The 19103-nt window shown below is 42.9% G+C and overlaps 1 protein-coding gene across 2 annotated transcripts in view; it reads right to left on the bottom strand.

Annotated features, from left to right (window-relative positions):
• Window positions 1-13583, bottom strand: part of KAT6A (lysine acetyltransferase 6A) — a 70725-nt gene extending 57142 nt beyond the window's left edge. Inside the window, exons 1-2 of one of the 2 annotated variants that reach the window (XM_077307082.1) lie at window positions 13294-13583; window positions 11045-11975 (exon numbers count right to left, since the gene is read on the bottom strand). In XM_077307082.1, the coding sequence (XP_077163197.1) occupies window positions 11045-11647 (603 nt within the window). In that variant the 5' untranslated portion in view covers window positions 11648-11975; window positions 13294-13583. Of the gene's footprint in view, window positions 1-8550; window positions 8659-11044; window positions 11976-13293 lie in introns of those variants that run through there. The other variant, XM_077307083.1, reaches the window with a different exon arrangement.
• Between the last annotated feature and the right edge of the window lie 5520 nt (window positions 13584-19103).

The following is a 19103-nucleotide window of genomic DNA, read 5'->3' on the forward strand; positions in this document are numbered from 1 at the left end:
ATTGAACTCTCCTTGCTATGGATGTGCATTCGGCTAAATCAGAGTCAGAAAAATATCTGGAAAATACCTTATTGGTATTTTTCAGGTATTCTTTCAAATAGATATAGATCAGGCTGAATTTCAGCTACCCCAAGCCTAAAAAATTCTAAAAATATTTGGGATTTTTGGGGACTACTGGACAGTCAGTCAAAAGGCAGTTAAAGGGATTGCAGTTTCTTTAAATGCCTTCTGAGTGAACTTTCAACTTGGAGAAAGCATTTGCCAAATCTGAATACCATACTGGTACTGGATTTGGGAAAATCTGGAAATACTGATATTTTTCAAGCTTAATATACCCGAGCCAAAAAAAAAAACCATTCAAGGGATTTTTTGCACACTCCTACTCCCTGCTAAGTGGTTATAGAAGGAGGGGGGCCCACTGCTATTCATCAGTAGCATACTTTCCTTGTGTCATGCAAGCCACCCAAGTTCCTTCGCTATTTCCAACAGATACTTGTCAGTAATGGTTCACTGCTCCCTTCCCTGCTCATTTCTCACAGCAAATATATTTTACTACCTTCAGCCCCACCTCACTGGTTGCCATTGGAACCAGGGGTCAATATCTGACATCTGAGATCATGTGACATTAGCCATGTATTGAATGTATCATTTTACATCTTATGGACTAGCAGCACACATGGACCTTGCTGTTTTCATTTTTAAACATTATTTACATTATTTATATTCACTGAGACTCAAGGCAGATTACACAGTGTAAATCAATGCAATCAACAGAAGGGATCTAATATCTAATAAGCAATATAAATAGGACTACAAGTAAAAAGATTGGAAACAAAGCGTAAAGTATTACACGTGATATATAATACCATTTCTGCATTAACTTAAGAAGAAAACAATGCCCAGAGAGCGGGATAATAAATATAACAAATGGATAATATACCCACCTATACACCTGTGAAACTCACTTAATGGCTCAGTAGCCACCCATGTCTCTTAGGCACTATTTCACAATGTGGTACTTCCCATGTTTCAGAAAGCTATTGAGGCTTCTGTCTGGCAAGTGGTTCCAATCATGAAACAGCCACTTCTAGAAGGGCTGGAGAATGAGTGAGCTATAAGCCTCCTTGAGGAGCAAACTTTGTGGCAGGAATGATACTAAAGGACCTAATGTCTCCACCCCACCCCTACTTTTACCCACAGTCTCTGCAGTCACATCCTAGCACCCTAGACAGTTTGGGGCATCTAAATGTCTTAGTACACTGTTATCATTTCACTAATCCAAGGAGGTCAGGGAAGCATATATCATTACACTCCCACATCATAAGTCCTACCACTGATATGCTGACAGGAGGGAAATGACCTGCCCAAAAGCATTTCACAGTAAAGTGGGAATTTGCATTCAAGGTCTCCTTGGTTAAATTCTGATACTAGTGAAATAATCCAAATAAGTAGATTGGAGCCAATCAGCTTTTCCAAGGGCCCTCTGTGACCACCAAAAAGGCTATGCTGGAGATCACTAAGCCTGCATGAACAAAAGCTATCCATGACAGAGACTGCAACAGGGAGGGAATTTGGGCAAGATTGAGAAAAAAAGCTGGCTGGATCCAATCCAGTGATTTTATTTAGGATTCTTACATGAATGCAAAGAAAACCAAATAAAAATGCTTAGTTTCATGCCTGCTTCCTTGTCTATAAACAAGTATAAATTCTACAGTACAAAAGGCATGTAAGCTACATGATCTGAAATTTTGTATTATTTAAAAACATAAAAGCTCCATTTAGTGGCAAACATTTTAGTTATTAGCTACCAATTAGCACACATCCTTCCTTAATATATTAAATAAAGTGTCTAGTATTGTAATGAAGCTGATGACTTAATTGCCTTGATTTAAAACCAATTCCATCCTGTTATTGTCCCAACTATTTCTGTCCTAAGATGTTGCAGACTGTTCCAGCAACAAAAAACTAGTTAAGCTTTCTTCACTCAGAGGACTTCCTACATTTTGTCAGCTTCTCGGCTTGCCAGGAAGCAACCGCTATATTGTTTTGCCAGGTAACTGGCACAATGTGTTGAATGACAGAATTATCTGAGATAAATTAGAGTGACTCCTTGCAGGCACTTCACAGAAAGGATACTCAAACTATTATTTTCAGGTGGCAGATCTGAAGATCAATGCAAAGTGAAACCTCCCCTGATAAAAAGATGAAAAGTCAAAATCAAATAGTATATCAACAATACTGAAGATATGAAATGCAACACTACTGTATTTTCTCTGATATAAATTCACCTTCTAATCTGCTTTGTGGAACACATCCCAAATGCCCGTTGGAACATGCTAAATTAGCCTCTTTCATCCTAGGCTTTGTCCTAAAATCAAGCCAAATGATTTCTCTCCATACTTTTGCTCTCAGAATCTCTTCTGATTTGCAGCAAGAGGCCACCAGGTACATTGATAGTAGCTTTACAGCTTTATCTGTCCTCAGGCACCAGAGGAAATGGTGGGAGAGATTAGCACCCGATGCCAAAAGACAAGCATTTTTGCAGTCTTCATTTCCCCTTCAGCTTCTTATAGTTCTAGCTTTAAAGAGGGAAGAATGGCTACCGGTAAGCCAAAATCACAGCCACTGGACAGCCAATTCCTATATCATAAGAAAAAAAGGACACTGGTATCATGGATTTATTTAATAGAATCATAGAATCATGCTCAGCGCAGGATCATCCCAAAGCATTCTAAAGCATCCAAGAAAAGTGTGTATCCAGCCTTTGCTTGAAGACTGCCAGTGAGGGGGAGCTCACCACCTCCTTAGGCAGCCTATTCCACTGCTGAACTACTCTGACTGTGAATATTTATCATATGGAGATCCTAGGATTGTCTAGCAGCTGGAGAAGAGAAGAGATGGAGGTGATTTGCCATTACCTGCCTCCACATCATGACTCTAGTGTTCCTTGGAGGTCACCCATCCATATACTAACCAGGGTCAACCCTGCTTAGCTCTGAGATCTAACAAGATCGAGCTTGCCTGGGCTTTCCAGGTCAGGATGCTACTGAGAGAAAAAATTATGCAGCTAAAATAAGCTGCTTATGGCACGACACAAACAAAGGCGATATGAATCCTCTGACTTCTGATCTGAAACTATCTTGGGACATTCTAGCGACCCAAAAGGAGCTTGTCTAAGTTCAAGAACTGCTGATGAAAGTGTTTGAAACAGTTTGAAATATGCTCTGCAGCTGCAACTCTGTGCAAAGTACTATAATGAGAGTCAAGCCATAACAGTTTATTTTCCCTCTAGTGGTCATGACAACTCCTGAAAGGGTGGGCTTCACCAGGGTGGACTCCACCAGGAATGCAATCTCAATATCTGGAGAGCTCCTCCTTATCGTTGGCAATTAGAACCACAGAGCAATTCCAGCAGTTATTGTTGAGATCAAAAGGAATTCCCAAGAAAAGTACAGGGGTTGCAGTCAGCAATTCAATCCCACTACCCAGAGGGTTTGAAATGAAGCAGGCTTGACACATCACCTGATTTGTTTTGCATTCAAGTAGTACATTAATACTATTCGGGTTGTGCCAAGAATGAATCAGAAAAGATAGGGTGGACATCTGACCACCTACAACCTCAGAATGAAAACAAGCAAAACGCTGAGACGGTTGCATCACAGAAAAGCAACCACATCAGCCAGCTGTTCCACACTAGACAATCACTTATGGGCTTCTCCACTATTTAAGACACTGCTCATACCATTGCTGCCCTTACAGCTGCTGCACAGTGCACAATATAACATACCTACTGCAGAGAATGCCCCAATAACATTTTGATTAAATTACTGTAAAGTACTATACATCAGGCTGCTCTTGAAGACTGTTTGGAAGCTAAATTGGACAGAACGCTATGCCCAAACTGTTGACTGGAGTGGGCCACAGAGACCATATCACTCCAATCTTGGCCCACCTACACTGCCTCCTGCTTTGCTTCTCGGATCAATTCTAAGGGCTCATACTGACTTTTAAAACCCTGACTTATGGCCAGTACACCTTAACTTTTCTCATATGAACCTGCCTATACACTCTGTTCATTGTCAGAGGCTCTGTTTCATGAGCTCCTTCCATCTGAGGCTAGGCAGACGGTAACCTGAGTAAGGTCTTTTGTGATCAAGACTTAGGAATTCCCTCCCCAGTGAGATTTGTCTCTTATTGCTGTATTCATACAGCAGATGAAGACTTATTTGTTTGGCATAACCAAAATAACTTCAAATTCCTTCCTTCCTGTTTGGCATTACATATATTAAATATGTTGGTTGAATCACTGTATGTTTTATTTTAAATATTGTTTTACTGTTGCAATTGTTTAATGTTTTGATGTCTCGCACTTTGTGGACTCTATTTAGGTGGGAAGGCATCATAGAAATGTTTAAACAATCAAACACCCAATCATAATGGGTTTTTTTTTTTACTAAGTTGGGCAGTTAACAAGAAGGACTACTTTTCAGCCTACTTCCAAGCTTGAAGTCTGAAGTCCCTATGGAGCAAGTTGCATGAAATGTATTAAATGAATCTCTGAGACAATTAGTCTCAATAACTCATATTTCTATCTGGTTCATATGTTAGGAGTTACTGCTGCCTTGTGTCAGTAAGTTCTCTTGCATGAAGACTTAGCCCAGGGGTGGTCAACTTTTCAAGCCTTTGGTATTCTGACTCAGGGGGGTGGGCACAACCACAAAATGGTCACCACAGGAAGCAGAGACAGTATATACACAGAAACAAAGGAGGCCTAAGTGGTAGCATCTTAATCTGCAGAGCCAATCAGATCTCCAATGGCTATGCCCACTTTCTTAAACACTTAGCAGACCCTAGGAAAGGTTGGGGACCCCTGACTTAGTACCAATCACCATTAAGCCGGAAAGTAAGATAATCATGGGTATTGTGTTAGTACTTAATGTCTTGTTAACAAAATGAAATTCTTAGGAAGTATATGAAATTGTCTACATTGGTATTAAACATCAAAAAAGTAAAGAAATATTTTATTATTGCCTATTCCCTATGGGTGGAAAAGGCTGGGCCAGCACCTATATGGATGCAGAGCTAATCCCCATGTCTACATGACATCGATCCAGCCCCCTCCCTGGCCTGGTGCACTTTAGGGAACACAGAAATATCCACGTTTCCCAGTTTGCCGTGGGGGCCAACAGGGCCTATCCAACTTCAGGCCTGTGTGGACAGGGAAGAGCCAGGCCTTACAGGAACAGCTCCACCCCCTCCTATATCATCCCATAGAGGACAGAAAATGCCCCATTCAGCCCCACAGTGCCACAAAGTGCTGTGGAGCTAAATAGGGCATTTAAAAAATTCGCACAAAGGGGTGGATTGTGTTGTGACACAATCCTACCTTCGTGCAAATGAAAAATACCTGCCACCCCCTCCCCAGGTGGCAGAACTATTCCATTGCAGCTGCTTCTGTGTAGAGGCAGTAATCTGGGGCAGACCTGGTGTGGCATCCAAAAAGTGTGGAATCAGTCTATGAGAAGCGAGAGTCACATTTTCAACTATATTCCAGAAGCACCTACTAGAATATCCTCCAAAACCTCTAGGAACTACAAGCACCCACCAATTTAAAATGAGTTAACTTTTCTTATATGAAATATCAGTCATCTTTCAAAGTCTCAAACTAACACAACTGTAGATGTCACTGTATGAAAGATATACAGTAGACACCCAAAAAGGTCAACCATATTTCAAATAATTAATTTATGAAACAACAGCTTTAAAGGAAAAATAGGTATGATCTAGGGCTGGGTACAGGCATCTAACTGTCTGATAAATTTGCTACTCAAACTACAGTGTATCAGATGCAAGGCTTGACAAATCTCAGATGCCAGGTCACCATGGTGCCTGGAAATTTTGCTATGGTAACTAGAATTTTCAGACATATTATAGTGTCTCAGCAATCCATAATGGAATTAAAAAGCTTCACAACTTAATGTTTTGTTGTATGTCATAAAAATATGTGTGCATGAGATTCTTATTATCTTAACACAGCCCGCGGTGCCACGGGCGCCGCGGACTAAATAAAGCCATAAGGGCTTAGTGGGAGGAGTTAGGGCGGGCTCTGTCCGGGATGAGGAAGGGTGCCGATTGGCCCCTTCCTCCGGGGCTCCGTCAGGCCGCCGGCCAAGGAAGCCCCCGCCAGCCCCGCTGCACGCGACTGCCGGGGGCTCCCTTGCCTAGCGCCCGCTGTATTTTTATTACAGTGGGCTTGATTACTAGTTGTTCAAATGTTTCGGTTGACACCAGATTGGTGGTAGATCATTACATCACCAGTTCCTTTCTATACTGCAAAAATGAATTAAATGCCACTTTTTAAAGCTGTAATGAAATTATGAAAAATCTGAAGCAGAATAAGGCTAAAAACTAATTTTCTTGTGTGATGTGTGATGACAGGTAGAGTTATATTTATAACCATATTTATTTATATACTAAAACGTTTATTAAGTAGCTTGAAGATACTTATGAGAAACTGAAGAGTTTAGAATTAGTTTTTGTGGAAGCCATAACCAGAAAATATGATCATCAGTGCCAACCTAAGCAAAGGTCCATTCTTCTAAGCCACTTGACTTAAATGGAATTGGAGTGCTTGGGATGGCAATGCAAAATACAAAACCCTAAAAGCTGAAAGAGGAGCCCAGCTTCTAAGTTTTTAGATTTGTTCCTACAGCTAAAGATAACCTGTCAAGGCTTACAAGTGACAAATCCTAAACTGTTCAGTTTCCAGTCCACCCATTACTTGCATATCATCTGCTGTCCAGCAGAGAGGACATCCTCTCTGCAGCCAGGGAACCACGAGGCTGCTCAAACTATAATCTGTGAATTTATTTTATTCATTCATTTACAAAACTTTTATACCATCTTTCTGCCCTTAACAGATTAAAAACATACAAATATAATTTATGAATGCAAATATTACAACAAACCTTAAATAGGAATAACTGTGAGTAACAAACTGGTTACAAATATGGTGCCAACAAACAGGCCTGTTGGCTGTGCAGCCTGCTTTTAAAGGTTTTGATTAAACTTCAGAAGCCTAAATCTGCCACAAAATAACAGACTGGTCTACAGAAGCAGCAGAATGATGTGGCAGAGCCCTGGACTGTACTATTTTAGTAGCTAGGTATTACATTATTCACAGTTTCAGCACGTTAATAATTCCTTATTGGCAGAAAATTGACATCGTATGCAAAGCACTAAACTACTTTCCTTCATGATGGGCTGATTTTCCTTTAGCAGCGAGTTTTTCAAGAGAAATATTTAAAAATATAACACACACACACCCCTGCACTCTGAAGTGATACAGCCCACCTTACCACATGTGGAGACCAGGCCTGTTCACTATAACAGAAAGAGCTCAGTATCTATCTAATCTTATCTAACATATTAATAATTAAGTTCTTTATAGTATACTTTTCGGCACAAGCCATACTCAAACTGAGCGATTCCTAGGAGCTTGATGTTCCTAAAAGTTACAATATGTTCTTATTAAACAAATGTTTACTTGCAATAATATATATCTGGTTCCAGTTCAAGCTACTATCAAGTACATTATAGATTTAAAACCTTTCCTTTATTAAAATTGTGATCATAAAATTTCAGAATAAAATATCCGTATTATCAGATGAAGGAAATGAAAGATTTTAACACTACAGAGGCAGTGCACAGTGTCTAAGAAAGCCAGATATACTGTTTGAATAACAGTAAACTGTTATTCAAATAAACCTCTCTCAAACTTTAGTTGGTATTTTAAATGCTTAACAACATTCTCAGGTTATTCTATCATGGAATCACAAGAAGGTCAATCCTATTGAATTTGTGAAGGCAAATTTAATAGTTTGTCTTTTATTCTTAAAAAGTAGCAAAAATAATTTACACAGCAGCAAAGGGAGATGCCAACTTTAAGAGAAACCTCCATGCCACTAAAAACAATATATTTTGACAAATATTGTTTACAGATACCTTACTGCCTTCTATTGGGTTTTTATTAACCTTCTGCATTCACAACAAGCACCACAGAAAGATTATCATGTTAAGTGAAATTTTAAAAGTGAAACTGCCAAGAATCTTCTGCCAAATGTTACCTTAGGCTTAATATGTCATTGCTGAAACTCCAAGATGAAGGTACCATTATCTTTTTTGCGTGTATCACTTTTTAGATTTAGAGCAACCACCTTAAAATACTGAAATAATTTGATTAAGGGCTGAAAGTTTTTACACCAACAGAAAATAAAGCTGTAAGGAGTTACACCTTTCAGTTCCTTGTAGGATTCTATGCAAGAACAGACCATGGCTACTTTGGTTGCCTGGTAAGACTCTAAGACCTACCTGCCAAGGAGATCATTCTACCACAGCTAACTATCCTTAGCACTAGCCCTAAGATATGAGAATGTAGTCCTGGGTACTCGAACTCTATACCATCTCAAAAGAAGTGACAAAGCTGATAAATGAGGGAAGAGGATGATAACAGAGACTAGAATTGTAGATGGAGCTTCCCCGCAACCTTACCCATTCTAATTCTAGCCATATCAAAGCATCAAATTGCTGGCAGGATACCAGATAAACTGTACAGGCATTTGTTCCTTAAGACTTTGAAGTCTTTCCTGAGGAAATGCAGTTTATGGGAGTGGGGTCCTTACTGTTACTGAGTGAGCCTCTCCTGTCACAATGAGAAGCTAAGGACCACTAGTGAACAGTCACAGCTATGAAAACTTGAACTTGACATCTATTTCACAGGGCTGCTATGAATATACACTGCAATAACCCAGGTAGGCAAAAACTAACAGTCCTTGAAAGAAGGGTGGATCATAAATGTGACTAATACACATATTAGGGTTTCTAAAATGGCTAAATGCATTAAGGAAACAAAATCACTTAAGGTCAACTTAGATAATCAGGTCAAATATCACCATCAAAAACAACCAAAATAATACAAAGTGATTACAAAGCTACAGCTAGCATTCATAATGTTATACAATTACGCTGACATTCACCTGTGCTGCCTGCTCCAAAGAAAACCTTGAGCTAAATGGAACTGTGGGGGATTCCTCAGTATTTAAAGAAAGAAAATAAGCTAAAAGCACACTTGCAGAACACTTTGTTCTATAGACAACAAGCATGGCAAGAGAGTGGTAACCCTTGCTTTCGTGGTAAAACATTAACTGCACTAGGTTTCAAACCACATCATGTACCAAGTCTAAAGTAAAACTGTCAATGTAATAAGTTGTCAGCTAAGCTACAGTACTGTAGAAATGAAACAGACACCCATTTTCACTTGTAAATAAGTACATGAAGTGTCACTAGTACTCATAAGGAACAGCATAGATATATAGGTCTTCACTGCCTGTATTTCTTGTGTCTGCATGTTCAACAGAGGCAAACCATTATACAAAGGGAGGTGAATCCTGGAAGAATGAGGAAGGGGGCTACTCTGAATTTTGTCATGGGCATTCAAAGTTTCAGCATGAAGGGCAGCACCTGACCTTTAAAACTTAAGACAGTGGCACATAACCCCACTATTTCTCAAATCACATTTAGGTTCATTTATACAGTGTGTTTACATTAGTAACTACTTAAATTCTTAATGTTAACATAACATCACTACAAAATAGATGGATGTTTTTCTCTCTACTGCAGGTGAGCAGAGGTCAAGGGTCAACTCCTTGCCACCAACAAGTCTCTGGCTTGCTCCCATATTCTTACTCTCTACTTACTGTATTCACCTGTTTTTTAACATGCAGCCACATAAGATTCACTGGAATTTTATTTACTGTCCTTATCTCAACACTCCAGTGAATATCAAATCTTAAACTTCTGGCTTTATCAGCTTATCATATCCTCAATGTTCTTTTCTTCCCCCAAAAGCACTGGTATGTTAGAACTACATCAAGGAAATGCAAGTGCCTTATTTTAATCTCTCTCAACATTAGTGTTAATAGGAGTATAAAAATTCTAGAGGGGGAATCATTTATAACAATGTAACATCCTGGCATGCTATTTACTATGTGGTCTAACCCAGAAAATAAGCTGTATCTTTAAGGTGTTCTATCTTGCACATGACCCAGCAAGAAAAAATACCTCTCCTCTCAAAGATAACAAACGTAGCAATGTGTTTTATATAGTAATCTGGAAATATTTAAGTTGTCAACACTGTTGCAGAAAAACTTTTAGATATAGACAGATTTCATCTACTTTATGCCAAGCAAGTTGGAGTATATCAAGAGAGAAAATTCAGAAGTATATTTTACTCTTTAAAACTGATTCAGAGATACTAGAAAAAAGCAGAGGCTGACGGCCAGTGTAAAAAAGAACAAATTAGTGAAACTATCAGGTTTAAAATCACTACCCGTCTGCTTCAAAAAGTCAGTAAAAGGAAGCTTTTCTTCCTTCCTAGTTCCTGCCTTCAAAAGAAACAAGGCATAACTACATGCCTAGGAGAGATTTCAAAAAAGGAGAAAAGGCCACTTCAGTAATATACACTTACAGTAGACATTAGGGGCTTTACAGTACAATCCTAAAGAGTCACACACTTGGAAGTCCGCTGAAGTTAACAGAAAAGATGTATAGTTCTGTTTATTACACCACTATTAAAACACCAGCGCTCAGAGAGAACAATCCATGCCCCTGAGAGATGTCTAAGTCATGCCTATAATGTTTTGAACAGTAACATTTATTATCTTTATAACAGTTTTGAAAATTCAAGGAGCTACATATTTTTCTGCATTCTTTACAACTGCAGTCTTATAAGGTAGACTGGTATTATTATCCAGGTATTGCAGACAGAAAAATGGGAGATGAGGCTAAGAAAAAGCTGCATGTCTCAAGCTGTCCAGAAAGTTCATGATTGACCTAAGATTTGAAACCAAAGGCTTCCCAGTGCATTCTATTCTGAGCACTACAGTACATGCATACAAGAGTAATAGTCTTTGTTTTAAAAAAACCTTTCAAGCAGCAAAATTATCTTTCATCAATTAGCAAACTCTAGTTATCATGTCAGTCTTACCTTATCTTTTTCATGTGGAAGGAGAGATACTGGAGGGAGACAAGAAAGAGACTCACAGCTCTCTTTCCCATCTGCATTTGTGGCTGCTTTAGTATTGAGTTGGTATAGAGGTCCATCTTTAAGAAGTCGGCCATGGCCAACAGCACGTTTGACAGCCAATCGCAGCTGCTGGTGAAAGATAGAAGGGGCACTGCTTGCAAATAAAGCTGACACATCCTTCTGCCCTTTCAAGAAACGTTCAATATTCTTCAAGGATGAACCACTGGATTCTGCCAAGCCCTCAATTGCCCGTTTAATGAGTTTATTCCAGTCCACATTAGGTTTACCATCCAACTTTCCATGGTTTCGTGGTTTAGGAAGTGCTATTCGCCCTGGGTTATCAGGATCCTTATAGGAATTAAGTCCCTTGTTAGAAACCTTTAAAATGGTTCCATCTTTGACACTCAGTTCCAGCTGCTCCAGAACAGTTTTGCGATCCAAACCATGGGATGAAGACACAGCATTGCATATCCTCTCTTCTGAAGGGCGCTGTTTTTGTTTCTTGACCTTTTTAATCGCCTCCAAAATCCACTCGGTGTACAACGGGTTAGCGAGTTTTACCATGGTGAAGAATTCTGTATATCCATAGAGTCGTTATCCTTTATCCCTATGCTGAAGGAGTTTCACACCATGGGAAAAAAGATGATCTGAGGATGGGGACCAGTTAACCATAGCATATACGTTTTTTCCCCCCAAAATTGCTCTTCCTTATTCAAAGACGAATAGCATGTATGTCCTGTTTAAAAGGACACAAATCCTGTTAGGGACTAATTCATGTTTTCAAATAAATCCCAAGAACAGTTGGCAAGTAAGTGTAACACAGGTGAAAACAGCTCCGCAAATCTCACTCCACACCTTTTTATCCCCAGTCCAAGTAAATGGAACTTCAAGCCTGGAAAAAAAAAAGGGAGGGGGACACAAGAGAACAGTTATGTACCACCTGTGCAACTTTTAACAACTGTCAAGTTTTGCTAGCCCATCAAAGCGATGTTGACTATAGAGCCATGTTAAAAGGAAAAAATATCCAAAAACATAAGGACTGCACTGAAACTGAAAGCAATTTCAAACTGGCATTTAACATGACAGCACATCAGGCCCACATTTCAATATGGTCTGACCTTGCAGCAGCAAGATGCCATTGAACAAGATGCTGTCCACCTACAAAACTTGGCCAGAAAGAAATGCCACCCCACTGAGAAAGTCTACCTCTAGCACTTGTAACCCTCAAAACACAAAACACAGGGAGAACAGCAGGGAAAGTGAAAGGCAGTTACATTAAAAACTTGTTCTTTCCATCTACGGGAGATGCTTAGATCTGAGCCAGGATTAACCTCCCCTCCTCTACCTCAGTTATCATCTTCCGCCAACAAAAGCCAAAGACAGCAGAGAAACTTTTAAAACCTCACTTGGAATTCTCACTCCAAGTTGGCAAGAGATGTTCGGATCTCCGTACAACTCCGGGATGGCTCCCCTCGCCCGAGTAAAACGGTGCGCCTCTTACTCCGGAGGACCCCCCACCCTCTTTTTTCTTTTAACTTAAGCACGGAGACATCGCAGACATTTCCAAAGTGGGAGCGAAAGGCGTTATATAAGAAGGAGCAGGAGGAGAAGAACCACAACAGCTTGGATCCGCAGGCGATCTGCGGCTGGCTCTCTCTCTCTCTCCCCCCGCAGTTTCGCTCTCTCCCTCCGCACTTGCAGGCCGGAGAAGCGGGAGTCGGGGTCGGAACGCGCCTCCCTCCTGCTCGCTCGGGGTCAGGACTCGCCGGGAAGCCGCGAGCGGAGCGGCCCCGGCAGTTCCAGGCAGGCAGGAAGGCCCGCGGAGAGGCTCACCCACAACGCCCTGGCTTCCGAGCGGCGGCGGCGGCACTTGGGCCTGCGGGGAAAGAGATGCCCAGAGGCCGCCTCGGCCCCGCGGCGGCCGCTCCTCCCGGGGGGTCCCCCAGGCCAGGCCGTCACGTCCGCGGCGGCGCTTGCACCTGCCGCCGGGATGCAGGTGGCGGGGCTCGGGCTGGGCCTAGCGCGGAGGAAGCGGCTGCGGCAGCGGCCGGGCCGGAACAGGCCGCGGGGCCTGACGCGAGAAGCCCGCGCAGGGCCTTTTCCCCCCTTGGCCAGCTCGGAGCCGCCCGGCGCAGCTCCCCTCGCCTCCCGCTCCCTTTCCCTCCTCCGCCAGAGCCGGGAGAGGCGTCGCGACTGCGGCCGACGCTTACCGGGGCCTACGAGAGGCGGAGCCCAGGAGCCTGAGGCCGGACGGCGGCGAAGACCCAAACTGACACGGCGGCCATCTTGGGTCCGGAGCTCTGCGGAGGGCGGAGAGGCGCCTGGCAGCGGAACAGCCCGCGCGGGGAGGAGTCGGGAGCGGGGGAGGGGTGTGGGAACAGCCTCTTCCGACAGGGAGAAAAGGAGGGAGGCGAGCCGCGGAGGGAGAGCAGGCTGGACTGAAGGAACAGCCGCGCCCTATGTGTGGATATGGGCGCGCGCCGTGCGGCGGGGGGAGGAGAGAGAGCGCGAGCGAGCGCGCGCGGCAATTTCGGGCACGCGCTGAGCGAATGCTGGAAAAAAAAAAGGGGGGGGGCGTGGGATTGAAGAGCGCGCAGCGGAGCCGTCGGGCAACTTTGCTCCGGAGGACGGGGAGCTGCTTCGGGGGAGTTCGGGGAGACCTGCCCGCGCCCGCCGTTCTTCCAGCGCCTGTGTTTATTCGGGAATGTTTGCTTCGTTTCGCGTGGGGAGCAAATCTGGCTAAGTGGAGCGGGACTTTTTTCTGAGCCGTCATGCGTGGAGCTGTCTGGAAGACTTAAGAACGCGTTTCTTTTGTTTTTTTGGCTGGAAGTAAGCCCCATCCAAGGACACGTAAAACAAAAAAGCCGATTGGTAACAAAAATAACATCCCAAGAAAATCCCGAAAAGAAAAAAAAAACCGACAGGGATGATGAGAAACTTCCACGTAGTATAAGAAGGTTATACACACACACACACACACACACACACACACACACACACACACACACACCGAGGTGTCAAGCCTTGCTTCCGAGCCCATGCGTTTCTGCTTATGAGTAACCCCCCCTCGTGTTGTTTCCCAAGAAGTGTGCATAGGTTCGCTAAATCATGGCGTACGGTTGTCCTTCTGAATGCAGGATTAGTCTGAAGGTTTAGCACTTTCCTAAGAGTAAGCCCAATGGAATAAAATGGGACTTGCTTCTAAGTAGACTTTATATTGCTTCCTAAGTGACTTGGCCAGGATTATAAAATCTGTTTAGGAATCATCTTTTCTTGTCTTCCATCCCGCATTGAAATAGACTGTTTTGAGTAAACATGGATTCCAATGAGTAGCTGTGTTGGTCAGAAGTAGCACAATAAAATCAGAGTCCTGTAGCACCCTTAAGACCAATACTGCTTGCCCTCGAAAGCGCACGCCTTGAATAAATCTTTGTTGGTCTTAAAGGTGCCACAGGGCTCTGACTTTATTGAGTAAACATGGTTAGGATTGGGTGGCACAGATCCACCCCTGACTATGGAAAGATCTTGTCAGTTTGCCTCAAGACACCTTGGTAACCGCAATTTGCGTTTGTCCTATTGGATTTTTATGCTCGATAAATTGATGGGATTCCTTTTGGAGTGAACTGAAAGATCAGAGAAGCCATATCAGGAGAAAGGATGAATAGGCTGAGTTTGTTTCTAGTGTTCCATCATTAAAACCTCAAGCTCCAATTTGTATCAGGTGAGTCAAATTGAAAAGCTGAGGGGCCACAGCACCCATTTCACATCCAGAAGGATCCCAGTTCAGTCCCTAGCATGTCAAGAGTTTGACAGCCTGTACATCTCAGAAATACATCCTGTAGCACCTTAAATGTTGTATAGTGCAGCTGTCCCCAACCCCCGGTCCAGAGACCGGAGACCGGTCCCGGTCCGTGGATCAGTTGGTACCGGGCCGCGGCTCCTCCTTGTCCTGCTCCCCGGCTGCTGCCTTAGGGGCTGCCCTGCCACTCTGCCGCCGGCTCACCTTTGGTGCTCTCTGGCGGCTGCCATGGCTGGGGCTCCCCCTCAGCGTGGCACTGTGCAGCTGCTGCTGGCAGCGCCCCCCAGTGGGTGGCGGGAAGTCAGGGGCGCTGGCAGGAAAGCAAGTGGAGCAGGGGCTCAGGCGGCGGCGACGTCCCTCGGCAAAAGACTACCCCCCCCGGGCCTCAGTAAAATTGTCAAGCGTTGACCAGTCCCCAGTGATAAAAAGGTTGGGAACCACTGGTATAGTGGGTTCGATAGGGAATAAGCCAGGTGCAGTCGTGCATTATGGCTCTTTTATTTCTTATAGTGATTCCAGGTTGGAAGAAACCACACTGACTGGGGACTTGCCTGGACAAGCCCCCAAATATATACAGATGGGCAGAGGTGGACACGCCCTTGGCTGAGCCGTGATTGGATTGATTTAAACACATTGGACCCTGCAGTTGGGAACCTGGTAGTTCACTGGCTGTCCTTCGGGGCTGCTTGGATCCTGCTCCAGACCCCAAGCTCAGCCCTCTGCTGCCTCACATCCACAACACCAAAGATTAAATATTTCAGCAAGAGTTTTCAGGAATCAGAACTCACCTCCCCAAATGCATGCGCATACATCATGGGTGGTGGAGGAAAGTGCCAGACTTATGGAGCCCCAGTAGGATTTCTGAGGCAAGGTGATGTTCTGGGGTGGCTTCCCATTGCCTGCCTCCGCATCAGGACCCTGCTGGTCGCTCTTCCAAACACTAACCAGGACCAATCCTTCTTAACTTGCAAGATCTGACAATTTAGGAAATAGCCTGGGCTGTCCAGATCAGGTTATTGCATCTGTTAGACCTGGTTAAATATCTTGCAGAAAGTATGTGGGGTGGAGGGGTTACATAGAGTCCAGTAGCTAATCAAAAGAAATCAGTTCACCCACAGTAGGTGTAAGGAACTCTCACTTTCTCTGGAGGAAAGTAGAAGGGCTGTATGACAAAGAGTGGCTATGATATGGAGAAGATGGTGGAGGGAAGGGAGTCAGATGGAGAGTTAACTGAGGAGATGGCAGAAGTATCCCACTGAGAAGCACTGTGGTGTTCTAGTTCCAGTATATTGACTGAACAGTTCTAACCAGGAAAAATCACTAATTTTAACAGTGGTGCCTATGGCTTCTGTATGCAGGGGAAAAAAACTAAGAAAAAGGGGACCAGAAAGAAGACTTAAGAGCAAAATAAGTAGGACACTCTAGCTTGGGGAGGAGAGGACTGAAGGAACTTAGTTATTAGAATGTAGCTCTGTGGGAATGAGCTAGCACAGGGATCACCACCACCCTTAATTACAGGCACTGTAAAAAAATTAACAAGGTGTTTCTGCATTATAAATGTTCCAATTGCACCATATTCTCATTGTGCTTTTAGTAATTCTTGAAGGAATGCTTCTATATCAGTTCTTGTTATCTCATGGTCTCTGTATAACATATGCCTAATAAATGCTAAAGTTAATAAACTATTATGCAGATTTTGCCTTTAAAGAGCAAATAATATTTGTATAAAGGATAAATAATAAAGTGTGAATATATTTTATAAAAGGTTTAAATAGTCACTTGGTGGCTGATTTTAAGTAGCTGGGAAATATATTTATCATTTTTACTTTTATATTTTTCTTTTCACCCCAATAGGAACCCAAAGCAGTTTACAAAAAAGTTCTTCCTTCTTGTATTTTATCCTTCCAACAACCCTGTGGGTTAGTTAGGTAGAGAAATAATTAACTGTAGATAATGGTGACCCACTAGAAGCTATACACTTGGGCATTCAAAAGGCTTTTGACAAGGTAACCCAACAAAGATTCCACTAAATTTAACAGCCATGGGATAAGAGGACAGGTTCTCTTATGCAGGGGTAGTCAACCTGTGGTCCTCCAAATGTTCATGGACTACAATTCCCATGAGCCCCTGCCAGCGTTTGCTGGCAGGGGCTCATGGTGATTGTAGTCCATGAACATCTGGAGGACCAATGGATTGAAAATTTGTTAAATAATAGGAAGCAATGCGTAGGAATCGACAGTTCACAATGGAGGGAAACAACCAGTGGGGTCCCAGAACTGAGTCCAGATTAATTTCCTTATAAATTATGTGGAATGGAACTAGGGATGAGCAATGTAGTGGCCAAATTTGCAAAGGACACAAAATGATTCAGGAGGGTGAAAACCAAAGGTGACTGTAAATAGCTCCAGGGGGATTTCCACAGATTGGGTGGGTTGGCTACAATGAAGCTCAAAGTACATGGGAACACAAAATCCCAGCTTCAAGAATCTGTTAGTGGATCTGAATCTGCTGAGTGAAGATGATCTTGGGGTTGTAGTAGATAGTTCAATGAAAATGTCGACCCAGTGTGCTACATCAGTGAAAATAGCAAACTTGATGTTGGGGATTGAAAATAAAGAGCCAATATTGTAGTCTCCTTGTGCAAATCTATGGCGTGGCCTCATTTGGAATACTGTGTATGGTCTCTGCAGTTATAGTCCCCCATATCTCACATTACACATCACAGAGAAGATGATTCAGAGGTCAGAGTACCTTCCTTGTAAGGAAAGACTGAAGAGTCTGGGATGTTTTGGTTTAGAAAAGAGAAAACTAAGAGGAGACATGATAGGTCATAAGATTATGCATGGAGTTGAGAGAGCTCACAGAACTTTTTTTCCCTCAGCCAAAATATTAGAACGCGAGGGCATCTAGTGAAATTAATGGGCAGTAGGAGGAACAAAAGAAAATACTTCTTTACACAGCAAGTTATTAAAATGTGAAATCTACTACCAGAGGGTTTAGGGATGACCACATGCATGGATAGCTTTTAAAAAGGATTAGACAGATTCATTAGGGATGGGTGTATCAGTGACTACTAGCCATGGTGACTAAAGGGAACCTCCACAGTCAGAAGCAGTCAATCTCTGAATAGTAGTGCAGTTGGACATCTAGGGGTGCTGTTCAACTTCCAGAGGAATTTGTTGGCCACTGTGGAAGACAGGATGCTGAACTAGAAAGACCTCTGTTCTGATCCAGCAGGGCTCTTCTTATATCTCCCAGCAAGTTTCCATGGTAAAGTGAGGCTCTGTATTGGGTTCTCTCAGAACTAGTCTGACTCTCTAATCAACAAGTCATGCTGGCATGGTGGGGTTTTTTAAAAAGCTTTCAAACATTTGTGACAACTAGAAGGATTTTAATAATATATACCTGCCCTCCACGCATGGCATAGTCTGCAGCAAATTTATGTATTTATTTAAAACATTAGCATGGTGTCTTTTCACCCAATAGGGGCCTTCAAGGCTGCAAACAATTGAAAAGATATTAAAATCAACTTTTAAAAACAATGCAGTAATATGAAAACAGGAATTTAAACCAACAATAAATGAAGATATGCCATACAAAACAGGGAACTCTTCACTTGCTGGTGGAAGACAACGGTTGAAGGAGATAGAGGAATCTCCCAGGGGAGGGCATTCCAGATTTGAGAGCCATGACTGAAGGCCCTTTCTCAGATGGCCACCTGCCTAGCCGCAGATGGCAGGGGCACCCAAAAAAGGGCCTCCAGAAATTACCGCAGTGGACAGGTTATATGGGAATAGTTGGTCCTGAAGGTATGTAGATCCCAAGCCATAGAGAGCTTTAGCGATCTTGAATTGGGTCCAGAAGTAGATTGGAAGCCCATCCACATGGAGCAGGCTCTTACTGGAGTGATATGCTCCCTGTGATCCAATGCAAACAGCATTCTCACTGCTGTGTTCTGTACCAACTGGCTTCCAGACACTATTGAAGGGCAGCCCCACACAGAAGTAATTGCTGTAATCTAATCTAGATGTTACCACGACATGCCAGATACTACTTACTCAGGAAAGGTCGCAGCTGGCTGACCAACCAAAGCTGGTGCTGACTCCACTGCCACCAGTTTCTTCAAAAGGAAGCCCAAGTCTAGCACCCCCCTCAATGAACCTACAATTTTAGGGGAGACTGCAAACCCCACCCAAAACAGGAGACATTTCATGTACTTGG

This window comes from Paroedura picta, chromosome 12, assembly GCF_049243985.1.
Source record: "Paroedura picta isolate Pp20150507F chromosome 12, Ppicta_v3.0, whole genome shotgun sequence".
Lineage (NCBI taxonomy): Eukaryota > Metazoa > Chordata > Lepidosauria > Squamata > Gekkonidae > Paroedura > Paroedura picta.